The sequence below is a fragment of the Pan troglodytes genome, chromosome 19 (assembly GCF_028858775.2).
Source record: "Pan troglodytes isolate AG18354 chromosome 19, NHGRI_mPanTro3-v2.0_pri, whole genome shotgun sequence".
NCBI lineage: Eukaryota > Metazoa > Chordata > Mammalia > Primates > Hominidae > Pan > Pan troglodytes.
The window spans coordinates 73,839,678-73,853,340 of record NC_072417.2 but is presented as its reverse complement, the minus strand read 5'-3'; the positions used below and the strand labels follow the sequence as shown (position 1 = coordinate 73,853,340).

At 41.7% G+C, this 13,663-nt stretch overlaps 1 protein-coding gene across 16 annotated transcripts in view; it reads right to left on the bottom strand.

Moving 5' to 3' along the window:
• The window catches only part of BCAS3 (BCAS3 microtubule associated cell migration factor), a 718,021-nt gene that overhangs the window by 699,752 nt on the left and 4,606 nt on the right, over window positions 1-13,663 (bottom strand). For 11 of the 16 annotated variants that reach the window (XR_010153059.1, XM_063799111.1, XM_063799112.1 and 8 more), the window contains 2 exons: window positions 11,690-11,744; window positions 5,933-6,008 (listed from right to left, as the gene is read on the bottom strand). Coding sequence is in view for 10 of the 16 variants with exons in the window: in XM_063799111.1 (XP_063655181.1) it covers window positions 5,933-6,008; window positions 11,690-11,744 (131 nt within the window). In the remaining 6 variants the exon portion in view is untranslated. Of the gene's footprint in view, window positions 1-5,932; window positions 6,009-6,647; window positions 6,763-11,689; window positions 11,745-13,663 lie in introns of all 16 variants that reach the window. The other 5 variants (XM_063799115.1, XM_063799114.1, XM_063799113.1 and 2 more) reach the window with 1 other exon arrangement.

Here is a 13,663-nt window from a genome sequence, read left to right as displayed (position 1 = left end):
CTCAGCAGTTCAAAGTTGCAGTGAGCTGTGATCATTTCACTGCATTCCACCCTGAATGACACAGCAAGACTTGTCTCTAAAAATAAAATTTTAAATCTTCTATGGAAAACAGTATGGTGGTTCCTCAAAAAATTTAAAAAAGAATTACCATATGATACAACAATTCCACTAGAAGAGATATTTGTACACCCATGTTCATTACAGCATTGCTCACAAAGCCAAAAGGTAGAAGCAACACAAATGTCTTTCAATAAATGAATGAATAAAATAAAATGTGGTACAGGGCTGGGCGCGGTGGCTCACACCTGCAATCCCAACACTTTGGGAGGCCGAGGTGGGCAGATCACGAGGTCAAGAGACCATCCTGGCCAACATGGTGAAACCCCGTCTCTACAAAAATACAAAAATTAGCTAGGTGTGATGGCGCACGCCTGTAGTCCCAGATGCTAAGGAGGCCGAGGCAGGAGAATCGCTTGAACCTGGGAGATGGAGGTTTCAGTGAGCTGAGATCACACCACTGCACTCCAGCCTGGGTGACAGAGCGAGACTCCATCTCAAAAAAAAAAAAAAAAAATGTGGTATATACATACAATGAAGCATGATTCAGCCTTAAAAAGGAAGAAAATTCTGACACATGCTACAACATGAATGAACCTTGAGAACATTATGTTAAGTGAAATAGGTAATCACAAAAAGGCAAATAATCTATCATTCTACCCATGTGAGGTCCCTAAAGTAGTTAAAAATCATAGAAACAGAAAGTAGAGTGGTGGTTGCCAGGGGCTGGGAGGAGGTAGAGACTGTGGAGTTGTTGTGCAATGGGTACAGAGTTTCAGTTTTGCACAATGAAGAATTCTGAAGACTGGTTGTACAACAATGTAAATTATTTAATAATACTGACAATATACTTTAAAATGATGATGGCCATTGTTGCCCACACATGCAATCCCAGCACTGTGGGACACCGAGGTGGGAGGATCACTTGAGTTTAAGATCAGCCTGGGCAACACAGCAACACCTCATCTCTACCAAAAAAAAAAAAAATTAAGACCATGCACAGTGGCTCACGCCTAAAATCCCAACACTTTTGGAGGCTGAGACAGAAGGATGGCTTGAGCCCAGAAGTTTGACACCTAGGCAACACAGTGAGACCTTGTCTCAATTTTTAATGATCAATAAATTTTTTTTTTTGAGATGGAATCTCGCTCTGTCACCAGGCTGGAGTGCAGTAGCACAGTCTCGGCTTGTTGCATCCTCCACCTCCTGTGTTCAAGCAATTCTCCTGCCTCAGCCTCCCAAGTAGCTGTGACTACAGGCGCATGCCACCACGCCCGGCTAATTTTTTTTTTTTTAGTAAAGATGGGGTTTCACCATGTTGGCCAGGATGATCCTGATCTCTTGACCTTGTGATCTGCTCACCTCAGCCTCCCAAAGTGTTGGGATTACAAGCATGAGCCACCACGCCCAGCCAATAATCAATAAATTTTTTAAAAATTAAAATGTTTGGCCAGGCGCGGTGGCTCACGCCTGTAATCCCAGCACTTTGGGAGGCCGAAGCGGGCAGATCATGAGGTCAGGAGATCAAGACCATCCTGGCTAACATGGTGAAACCCCGTCTCTACTAAAATATACAAAAAATTAGCCGGGCATGGTGGCAGGTGCCTGTAGTCCCAGCTACTCGAGAGGCTGAGGCAGGAGAATGACATGAACCCAGGAGGTGGAGCTTGCAGTGAGCCAAGATCACGCCACTGCACTCCAGCCTGGGAGACAGAGCAAGACTCCATCTCAAAAAAAAAAAAAAAAAAAAAAAAAAATTAAATTTTTTAATGGTTAAAATGGTAAATTTTATGCTATGTTTTTCCAAAATTAAAAAAAATTAATTCCCTTTTTTACTTAAAACAATTACTTGCAACTGAAAAAACGGGCCTGTTGAACATGAAATCCAACACTCAAATATAGTACTAGACCTTGATATTAGAACTGGCCATGCCGGGCACAGTAGCTCACACCTGCAATCCCAGTACTTTATGAGGTAAAGGTAGGAGGACTGCTTGAGCCCAGGAGTTTGAGACCAGTTTAGGGAACATGGTGAGACCCCAACTACAAAAAGTCAAAAAATTAGCCAGGCATAGTGGTACATGCCTGTGGTCCAAGCTACTAAGGAGGCTGAGGTGGGAGGATTGCTTGAGCCCAGAAGGTCGGGGCTGCAGTGAGCCAAGTTCAAGTTCAGGCCACTGCACTCCAGCCTGGGTGAAAAAGTGAGACTCTGTCAAAAAAAAAAATTAAAAAACTGGCCAAGTATGAAGTATGGGATTAGGGGATGGTAAGAATTTCACTGCACAGGCTAGAAAGCAATTCCCATTATACTAGAGTAAACCAGCATCAATTTGATCTGATGTAGTCTGGGATTCAAACTATATTCTCACCTTTAGAGAATTTGACAGAAAAATGTCAGAATATTAAACTGCTTTGGCTACTTATACCTTTCTCAGTGTAGTGTCTTGAGAGAAACAAGCCTGGGTATAAATCAAGTCAGTGGTTCATGCCTGTAATCCCAGCACTTTGGGAGGCCAAAGCGGGCAGATGACCTGAGGTCAGGAGTTCAAGATCAGCCTGGCCAACATGGTGAAACCCTGTTTCTCCTAAAAATACAAAAAATTAGCCGGGCAACCTCCACCTCCTGCGTTCAAGCGATTCTCCTTGGGAAATTGGCTGTTATGTCTCTTTTCTGATTTCTCCTAAGGTCAGATAACAACTTAGTTTCAGTTTGGTGACATGGAACTTTTCTTTCTTTTTTTTTGAGAAAGGATATCTCTCTGTCGCCCAGGCTGGAGTGCAGTGGCGCGATCTTGGTTCATTGTAACCTCCACCTCCTGGGTTCAAGCCATTCTCCTCCTCAGCCTCCCGAATAGCTGGGATTACAGGTACATGCCACCACTCCAGCTAATTTTTTTTTTTTTTGAGATGGAGTCTCGCTCTGTTGCCCAGGCTGAAGTGCAGTGGTGCCATCTCAGCCCACTACAACCTCCGCCTCCTGGGTTCAAGTGATTCTCCTGCCTCAGCCTCCTGAGTAGCTGGGACTATAGGTGAGCACCTGGCCAAGAAGTCCTGTTTCAATATTCAACATGCATGATAATAAAGTTCCCTCTGTTTCGCCAGGCATGGTAGCTCACGCCTGTAATCCCAGCACTTTGGGAGGCCAAGACGGGCGGATCACGAGGTCAGGAGATCGAGACCATCCTGGCTAACATGATGAAACCCCGTCTCTACTAAAATACAAAAAAAATTAGTCGGGCATGGTGGCGGGTGCCTGTCGTCCCAGCTACTTGGGAGGCTGAGGCAGGAGAATGGCGTGAACCCAGGAGGCGAAGCTTGCAGTGAGCTGAGATCGCACCTGGGTGCACTCCAGCCTGGGTGACAGAGCGAGACTCCATCTCAAAAATAAATAAATATATCAATAAAATAAAATAAAGTTCCCTCTGTTTTAATCTTTAGAACAAAAGATAACCTGAAGTAACTGGATGTTAACCAATCAGTTATTTCTCTATTGTTTTGTTTCTTTGTTGACAGCTGGTAAGGGAAATAACTTTGAAATGACCAATCCACTTTTTCTTCTGTGTTTCTCCATTTTTTTTTTTTTTTTTGAGACAGAGTTTCACTCTTGTTGCCCCCAAGCTGGAGTGCAATGGCATGTTCTCGGCTCACTGCAAACTCTGGGTGGGGCTTTACCGCTTCTACTTCTAATTTCAGTCACTGTAATGTTCCAAAATGAAAAAAATTTCAAAAAATATTTGTCATGGATATCATAAACAATCACCCTTAAAAACTAATGTTTTACTCTCCATAAAGAGGACCCAACAAATTGTTATTATTTGAAAGAATAAGCTAATAGAGAGTCCAAAATTCAAATGAAACCAATCTGTAAAAGTGACACTCAGACTTTCTCATCGTGGATGGCGGCTCTAAAAAAAAAAGGCTTCATATTTGAAAAGTCTTTAAGGAAAAGGCAACTCACAGGATAGGAGAAAATATTGTTAAATCATATATCTAATAAGGAATTAATACCCAGGATATTTAGAAAACTCCTAAAACTAAATAAACAAACAAAAACAATTAACAAATGGGCAATGGACATGAAGAGCCATTTCTCCAAAGAAGCTAAATGAATGGCCAATAAGCACATAAAAAGATGCTAAACATTACTAATCATCAGGAAAATCCAAATCAAAACCACAACCCAGTCCCATTAGGATGGCTACTATCAAAAAAAGAGAGAGAGAGAGAGAGGAAACTAACAAGTGTTGGAAAGGGTGTGGAGAAGTTGGGACCCTTGTACATTGTTGGTGGGAATGAAGAATGGTACATTCACTGAGGAAAACCATGGTGGTTCCTCAAAACATTAAAAACAGCATTACTATATAAGCCAGCAATTCTCAAAAGTAGAGTCTCAAAGAGATAGGAGGCTGGGCGCAGTGGCTCACACCTGTAATCCCAGCACTTTGGGAGGCCGAGGCAGGTGAATTACCTGAGGTCAGGAGATGGAGACCAGCCTGACCAACATGGTGAAACCTCGTCTCTACTAAAAATACAAAAATTAGCTGGGCGTGATGGCGAGCACCTGTAATCCCAGCTACTCAGGGGGCTGAGACAGGAGAATCACCTGAACCCAGGAGGCGCAGGTTGCAGTAAGCCAAGATCATTCCACTGCACTCCAGCCTGGGCGACAGAGTGAGACTCCGTTTTGTTTTGTTTTTGTTTTTGTTTTTGTTTTTTTGAGACAAAGTCTCGCTCTGTCGCCCAGGCTGGAATGCAGTGGCACAATCTCGGCTCACTGCAGCCTCCACCTCCTGGGTTCAAGCGATTCTCCTGCCTCAGCTTTTTGAGCAGCTAGGGCTGCAGGAGTGTGCCACTATGCCCGACTAATTTTGTATTTTTAGTAGAGACGAGGTTTCACCATGTTGGCCAGGCTGGTCTTGAACTCCTGACCTCATGTGATCCTCCCACCTCAGCCTCCCAAAGTGCTGGGACTGCAAGCATGAGCCAAAGTGCTCAGCCCATCCAGCCTTTTATAAATGATTTTTTTTTATTTACTTACTTATTTAACTGTATTTATTTATTTATTTTTAGACAGGGTTGCACTCCATCACCCAGGCTGGAGTGCAGTGGCACGATCTCGGCTCACTGCAGCCTAGACCTCCCAGGCTCAAGCAATCCTCCCACCTCAGCCTCCCAAGTAGCTGAAACTACAGGCACACACCACCAAGCCTAGTTAATTTTTTAAGTTTTTGTAGAGACAAGGTCGCGCTATGTTGCCCAGGCAGGTCTTGAACTCCTAAGATCAAGCGATCCTCCTGCCTCAACCTCCCAAAGTGCTGGGATTACTGGTGTGAGCCACTATGACCTGCCTCATTCAGCCTTTAAAAGGAAGGAAATTCTGACCTATGCTACAATGTAGATGAACGTTGAGGACATTATGCTAAGTGAAATAAGCCAGTTACAAAAAGGCAAATACTGTACGATTCCACTTATATGAGGTACTTGGACTAGCATAAAATTCTGTTCAGAAAAAAACAATTTTCAAGCCAAGAAAATTCAACACTAATGATTATTTTGCAGTTATAAATCCTATACAACTGACCAAACTTGAATAACTCCTTTTTTAAGAAAACCATTTTTCTGCCTAAGAAAATTTTAACTCACTTTAACTTCATCAAAGTTTAACACTTACACACTGTGTTATAGTTACTTTAAGGCTTATTACACAATATTAGTTCTAAAGTTTCTGTACTGCGGTTATGCTACCTTTTATTTTGAAAACTGAAAAATTACTATAAGAGAAAGTAATCTGACTAAAGTAGAGGCTCTCTTTTTGGAATCAGGTACTCCAAACAAACAATTAATTCACACGTCCCAAAAAAAGTTAAAACCATACCATTTAGATCTGCATTTTCAAATCTGACCCAGACTATTTTCTCCTTTTCTTCTGTTAGAGGTGTTCCACTGTAAGCCTGCATAGTAAACAGAAACATTTGAATAAACATATTTTACAGCTTTAATATTACTGATGTTCAAAACAAAGTGACTTAAAGCCAACACTATACCTCTCCAACTTCACCAACCCTACATCTTGGTAACTAGAATATTTTAGAACATTATTACCCCCAAAGAATATTATCCACGAGTCTCATAACCTTGGTCAAAAGAGTTTTTAACTTATTAAAAGAACTGCAGGCTAGGCACCTGTAATCTCAGCACTTTGGGAGGCCAAGGCAGGCAGACCACTTGAGGCCAGGAGTTCAAGACCAGCCTGGCCAACATGGCGAAACTCTGTCTCTACTAAAAACACAAAAATTAGCTGGGTGAGGTGTGGCACACGCCTGTAATTCCAGCTACTGGGGAGGCTGAGACACAAGAATCACTTAAACCTGGAAGGCAGAGATTGCAATGAACAGAGATCGTGCCACTGCACTCCAGCCTAGGCGACTGAGCAAGACTCTGTCCCCCACAAAAAAAAGAACTGCAGAAACCTAAAATACAATGATCACAATCTATTTTGAAGCATTACTATAATTCAAAGGCAAATGAAAGACTAACCATCCACTATACTGGTCAACAAATAAGGCTTAGAAAACAAACACAACTACTACCTTTAACTTTTAAGTGCTAGGTGTTTGTGGCAATTATACTGGTGTGAGTATTACTGTACTTTTTTAGTCTCTTATCAAGCTTCTAGACCCAACCTATCAGCTGCTTCCTGGAAGCCTGCAAGGGTCAAAAGACAAGCATTAATGGCATGAAGTATCAACAGTATTCAACAGTATTCAAAAGGAGGCATCTCTCCATAAAGCATGTTTTTTTTCTTTTTTTTCTTTTTCTTTTTTTTTTTTTTGAGACAGAGTCTCACTCTATCACCCAGGCTGGAGTGCAGTGGCATGATTTTGGCTCACTGTACCCTCCACCTCCCGGGTTCAAGTGATTCTCCTGCCTCAGCCTCCCAAGTAGCTGGAACTACAGGCGTGTGCCACCACGCCCAGCTAATTTTTTGTATTTTTAGTGGAGACGGGGTTTCACCATGTTGGCCAGGCTGGTCTTGAACTCCTGACCTCAGGTGATCCGCCCCGCCTCGGCATCCCAAAGTGCTGGGATTACATGGGTGAGCCACCATGCCCTGCCTAACATACCTTTTTTAAAAAACACCAGCTTGGGCAACATGGAGAAACCTCATCTCTATAGAAAAAAAATCTGGGCATGGTGGCATGCACTTGTAGTCCCAGCTACCAGGGAGGCTGAGATGGGAGGATCACCTGAATCTGGGAAATTGAGGCCACAGTGAGCCATGATAGTGCCACTGTACTCCAGCCTGGGTGAGAGCAAGACCCTGTCTCAAAAAAAAAATTCTCCCCTAATATTATCTAATCTAATCAAATCTAACATTTGCATTTCTCGAAACTACAAAAGTAACACTGGTGCATTACTATTAAACCCCAGACATTATTTGGATTTCACAAGCTTTCTCACTAATGTCCTTTCTCTGCTCCAGGATCCAATCCAGGATGCTACCCTGCATTTAGGACAACTTCCTTTTTTCCTGTATCAGGTTTTCCTTTCCTTTAATGTGGTGAAGCAATAACATTTTCAAATTCTTCTTCAGCTTAGCAGACTTATTCCTTTGCGACATTTGATTTCTGAGTGATATGCAGAACAAAACAAGGTCAAAGAAGGTCTTTCAGTGTATTGGGATTCTTGAACCTCTTTTTGCTTTCCCTGTGAGGGGGAAATAAGTCTTACAAAATGAGGCTTATATGCTTTCACTATGTCTTCAAGTTTCCTCTCTCCTTAGTGGACATGGTGTTTTTTACTCAGAATTTTTGAGAAAATTCTGGGAAGACAACTGAAGCACCTGAGCTCTGCTTCGTGTGTTCCTTACTACAGCTTTGCACAAAGGTGAATCACGTCATTTTTTGCCTCTTATGATCTCCTTTTCCCATGCTTAGATATTTTATTCTCAGTAAGACACAGACTCACCCATTGCCCTTCTACCTTTCACCTGATGTCTTTAAAAAAAAAAAAAGTTGTTTTTGGGTTTCTGTTTTTGTATTTATCGAGACAGGGTCTGGTTCTGTCACCCCGGCTGGAGTGCAGTGGTATGATCTCAGCTCACTGCAACCTCCGCCTCCTGGGCTCAAGCGGTCCTCCCATGTCAGCCTCCCAAATAGCTGGGACTACAGGTGTGCACCACCACACCCAGCTAATTTTTGTATTTTCTGTAGAGATGGGGTTTCACCATGTTGCTCAGGCTGGTCTGGTACTCCTGGGCACAAGCAATCTGCCCGCCTAGGCCTCCCAAAGTGCTGGGATTACAGGTGTGAGCCACCACACCCAGGATCACCTGATGTCTTTATAGAGGTCAATGTACTGCCACACATTTTTTTCCTTTTCCCCCAGCACTGATTAAAAGCCCTTCTTCAAACAAGAGCAACCGATTTAGCCCTCTTATTTAGAGTCAAAACTTTCACCTCACTACTGAAAAGATTTATTTACTTCTTTTATATTTCAACACTGGTTTCTAACACACATACACACACTCATAAGTACAAAGTTATTTTTGAATTTTATATAACATAGCTATAATCATTGTAGGTGTCATTCTGTATGTTGTCTTATTTGCTCACTGTAGAGAAAATAATTTCCATAGTGTACTATTGCCATAATTTTTATTTATAGCAAATTATTCTATAGGGACCATGATATATCATCATTTGCTTGAGTATTAATTGACATTTAAGCTGGTTACAAGTTTTTACACTGAAAATGTAAAAATTTCATATATACTGAAAAGTTCTAAGCTTCAACTTTTTCTTTGTTGAATTATTTTTTAAAATAAATTTTCGGCCAGGTGCAGTGGCTCACGCCTGTAATCCCAGAACTTTGGGAGGCCAAGGCAGGAGGATCACCTGAGGTCAGGAATTCAAGACCAGCCTGGCTAACATGGTGAAACCCCGTTTCTACTAAAAATACAAAAATTGGCCGGGCGTGGTGGCACATGCCTGCAATCCCAGCTACTCAGGAGGCTGAGGCAGGAGAATCGCTTGAAACTGGTAGGCAGAGGTTGCAGTGAGCCGAGATTATGCCATTGCACTCCAGCCTGGGCGACAAGAGTGAAACTCCATCTCAAAAAAAAAAAATTAAATAAATAAATTTTCATAAGTGAAATTATTAGATCAAGACACAGCCAAGGGCAACTACCATCCATCAATGTTATCACAACTAGAATTCAATGAGTGATAACTAAAGAAGCTGCTACCAGTCCAACAACACATGTTCTCTCTTTAGGAGGATATTTGCAGACCCAGAGAATACCTAGGCTCCATGAATTTGATGATTCCCAGAAGAGAGCAGGAGGTAGAACACAATATTGGCAGAAAACATTATTTTTTAATGTCTGACCACAAAGTACCAATGCAGGACTCTGAATTAAATGTGGGGAAAAAAATGTTAGAAAGCACTGTTCTCATGTCAACCTAACAGTAGAAAAAATGTCTAACATAGGCCGGGCGCGGTGGCTCACACCTGTAATCCCAGCACTTTGGGAGGCTGAGGCAGGCAGATCACAAGGTCAGGAGATGGAGACCATCCTGGCTAACACAGTGAAACCCCGTCTCTACTAAAAATACAAAAATTAGACGGGTGTGGCGGTGGGCGCCTGTAGTCCCAGCTACTCGGGAGGCTGAGGCAGCAGAATGGCATGAACCCGGGAGGCAGAGCTTGCAGTGAGCCAAGATCATGCCACTGCACTCCACTCTGGGAACAGAGTGAGACTCTGTCTCAAAAAAAAGAAAAATGTCTAATATAACAAAAAGTTACTCCTATTATTGCTTTCCTAAGCAACCTATGGTCAGTAGGTGCTAAAATGACGACGTCTCACCATTACAATTAGAAATTGTAATGTATCTGGCTCATCTGATTATTTCGACTACGATTGTACACCAAAAATCTACAGCTCTACCCTGGATCTCCAGTCTCAAGCTCCCTCCAGGAAAGACTACTTAGTATTTGCTTTGCTTTATTTTATGCTTTATATACATGACACCCTTTAAGCCTCAAAACAAACCCATGATGAATAAGATGATTAACCCGAGTTTACACATAAGGATGCTGATGTTTAGAAAGGTTCAGTAACTTGTCTAAAACTAGTAAGATGCAGAGCTGAAATATAAAGTCAGATCTAATATCAAAGTCTATGTTCTTTTTTTTTTTTTTTTTTTTTTTTTGAGACGGAGTTTCACTCTTATTGCCCAGGCTGGAGTGCAATGATGCGATCTCGGCTCACTGCAACCTCCGCCTCCCGAGTTCAAGTGATTCTCCTGCCTCAGCCTTCCTGAGTAGCTGGGATTACAGGCATGCGCCACCACACCCGGCTAATTTTTGTATTTTTAGTAGAGATGGGGTTTCTCCATGTTGGTCAGGCTGGTCTTGAACTCCTGACCTTAGGTGATCCACCCGCCTCAGCCTCCCAAAGTGCTGGGATTACAGGCATGAGCCACCGCACCCGGCCCAAAGTCTATGTTCTTAATCACTAAGCTACTCTAAGCCTAATGTGCAAAATGTTAAGTTATAACCTCTCTGCCAAATAAAGCAAACACCTACTAGGATCCTGTTGTCCCCATTACATTCTCACTAAATTGATCATTGTTGGATTTTATTCCACTCTATTCCTCAATTCAGATGGCATCTCATTCATTAAGCCTTCTTTGATGTCCTCCAACTGAATTTAATTTTCCTTCTACTATATTACCATAACACTGTTTCTTTTCTCCTTTTTTTCCCACTCAGCTTTTCAGGTTGAAGGCACTGTGTTTTCTAGGATCCTCTCATAAAGCTGGGACACTGGATCTATGAATGTCCTTTTTGAACACTCCAGTTACAGATACCCATGGTAGTCAAGGAAGACTACAACCATAAGGAGAAAGTATGGAAACCTTTCCCTTCAGTAGTCCCACTAGAACAGTGCTTCCCAAAGGTACCATTTCATAAGAATCACCTGAGATTCTTACTATTGCTACAAGTTACCAGTTACCATCCCAAATCAATTGTGTTAAGACTCTGAGAGAGGAAATTATTACTTTTAATAAGTATGCCAAGTGATAATTATGTTAAGTGGCAACAGTATACTAGATAATCCCAGTAAGGCTATTCTCATTCTTTATTCTCATATTTATATAAAAGGAACAGTAAAAGACTTAATCTTTTATCAGTTAGAGTAACAGGATACCTTAGTTGGCATAAAAATGCTGCTCAATATAAAAAAGATGTAGATTTGTGTTCAGGTACAATACTTAGCTAATATCTAGTTAAGGAGTGCAGAGTGTATATTGCTTTTCTCCCTTCTGGCAGGCAACACTTAAATAGGACAAGAAAATAGAAACCTATGAAAGTCCCAGGTCTCAAATCTCTACTAACAATTCACCTTGATTCTTCTTAGGAAGGCAAAGTCCTAATATTTATGCACTGTCATCACAACACTGCGGCACATCTAAACAATAATGTAGTCCCACCCTACGGATGCTCGGGATGCTAAAACATCAAAAACCTTTTGGAAGTTGCTGGTACTAGTGTCAAGTTTAGGAAACCAAACATTTCAGAGCTCTCCTGACCAAAGGGAAAGCCGAAAGCACATATAGACACTTACCTGTGGCACAACATCCTGCAGAAAAGTCACAACACTTTCCATGTAGGACTGCTCTCTGGAAAAGGGTGAAATGGACAACACTGGTCAGGAGAGCTTAATATAGAACATGAAAAAAGCTCTATTTACAAGCCTTAATAAAGTCACTTGTTTTTTGTTGTTGTTGTTTGTTTTTTGGGGTTTTTTTGTTTGTTTTGTTTTGTTTTGTTTTGAGACAAGGTTTCACTCTGTCACCCAGGCTGGAGTGCAGTGGTGCGATCTCGGCTCACTGCTCCCTCGACCTCCGGGGGTTAAGCAATCCTCCCACCTCAGGCTCCCAAGTAGCTGGGACTACAGACATGCGCCATCATGCCCAGCTAATTTTTGTATTTTTTGTAGAGACGGTGTTTCACCATGTTGCCCAGGCTGGTGTCAAACTTCTGAGCTCAAGCGATCCTCCCGCCTCAGTCTTCCAAAGTACTGGGATTACAGGCATCACTCATAATATTCAAAAAAGGCAACAACAACAACAAAAAGGCTAACTCTTATCACCTGATATTTCTGCTAAACTACTTTCTCGTTTCATGGGTCTTTATATATGTTATTAAATGTAAATGGGCTTTTAACATTTTTAAACATTATCTCTTTTTAAAAGTCATGCTCTCCTGATTTGATAGAGATAGCTTCTAAGTCATATTTGGAGGAGTGATGACAGAGACCTAAGGTAGGACCTTCCTCTTGAGTCAGAGCAGAAGAATGCCCTAATTAGAGCAAGTAAAACTATTGCTGATGACTCACTATCTAGTGACCTTCTCCTTAAATTGGTTATGAACCTAGTCCCTTACCTGTATATAGCAGGTAAGTCTACATTTTCTGGTAGATACAGGCATTAGAAGAAGCTATTAAGCCTTTACAGAACTTTTGGTATAGAAAAGACATGGAAAAAAATTAAAATGCATAAAAATGAGGGAAAGCTGGATGCAGTAGCATGTGCCTATAGTCCCAGCTATTTAGGAAGCTGAGGTGGAGTTGAACCCAGGAGTTGGCAGCCAGGCTAGGCAACATAGCAAGACCCCATCTCTAAAAAACAAACAAAAAAAGGGAAGGGGAAAAAATAACATTGTTAATTAAGTAAGGACACTAAATTAATGTATTTTAAATACAAAGTATGTAAATTTCAGCAAGTGGAAAAAAACAATTTCTTCAAAATACTATTTTAGGCCAGGCGTGGTAGCTCACACCTGTAATCCCAGCACTTTGGGAGGCCGAGGCGAGTGGATCACTTGAGGTCAGGAGTTCAGGACCAGCCTGGCCAACATGGTGAAACCCTGTCGCTACTAAATATACAAAAACTAGCTGGGCCTGGTGGTGCACCCTGTAATTTCAGCTGCTCGGGAGGCTGAATCAGGAGAATCACTTGAACCCAGGAGGTGGAGGTTGCAGTGAGTCAAGACCGCGCCACTGCACTCCAGCTTGGGCAAAAAAGCAAGACTCCGTCTCAAAAAAACAACAACGAAAAAATCAAAATACTAATTCAAATCCATTTCAAGAGATGTGAAAAATCACACTTGAAAATAATATGATTTATCATAAATCCTATTAAAAAAGCAATATGCCCTAGAGACCTACAAAAATCAATTAGGCCTAAAAAAGAAAATTATTAGGCTACCTCTCCAACCTCATTTTTTGCCACTCTCCTTATTCTGATTCAGCCATATGCAACTTCAATTCCTAGCACACACCAAGTTCTTCTTTGAATCAAGACCTTTACACCACCTTTCTTTCTATCTGGATTCCTTCCCATTCCCTTCCCTTCCTTTTAGTTCTCCGGGTTAAGTGCTGCCTCCTTTGAGAGAGCTTCCGGGACAGCCTTATATGTATTCTCCTTTGTCACTCTCCATTGTAGTACACTGTGCACAATCACAGCCTGTCATTATTTTACTTATTTACTTGTTTGCTTCAGCCTAGCCAATTTGATGAAACCCCATCTCTACCGAA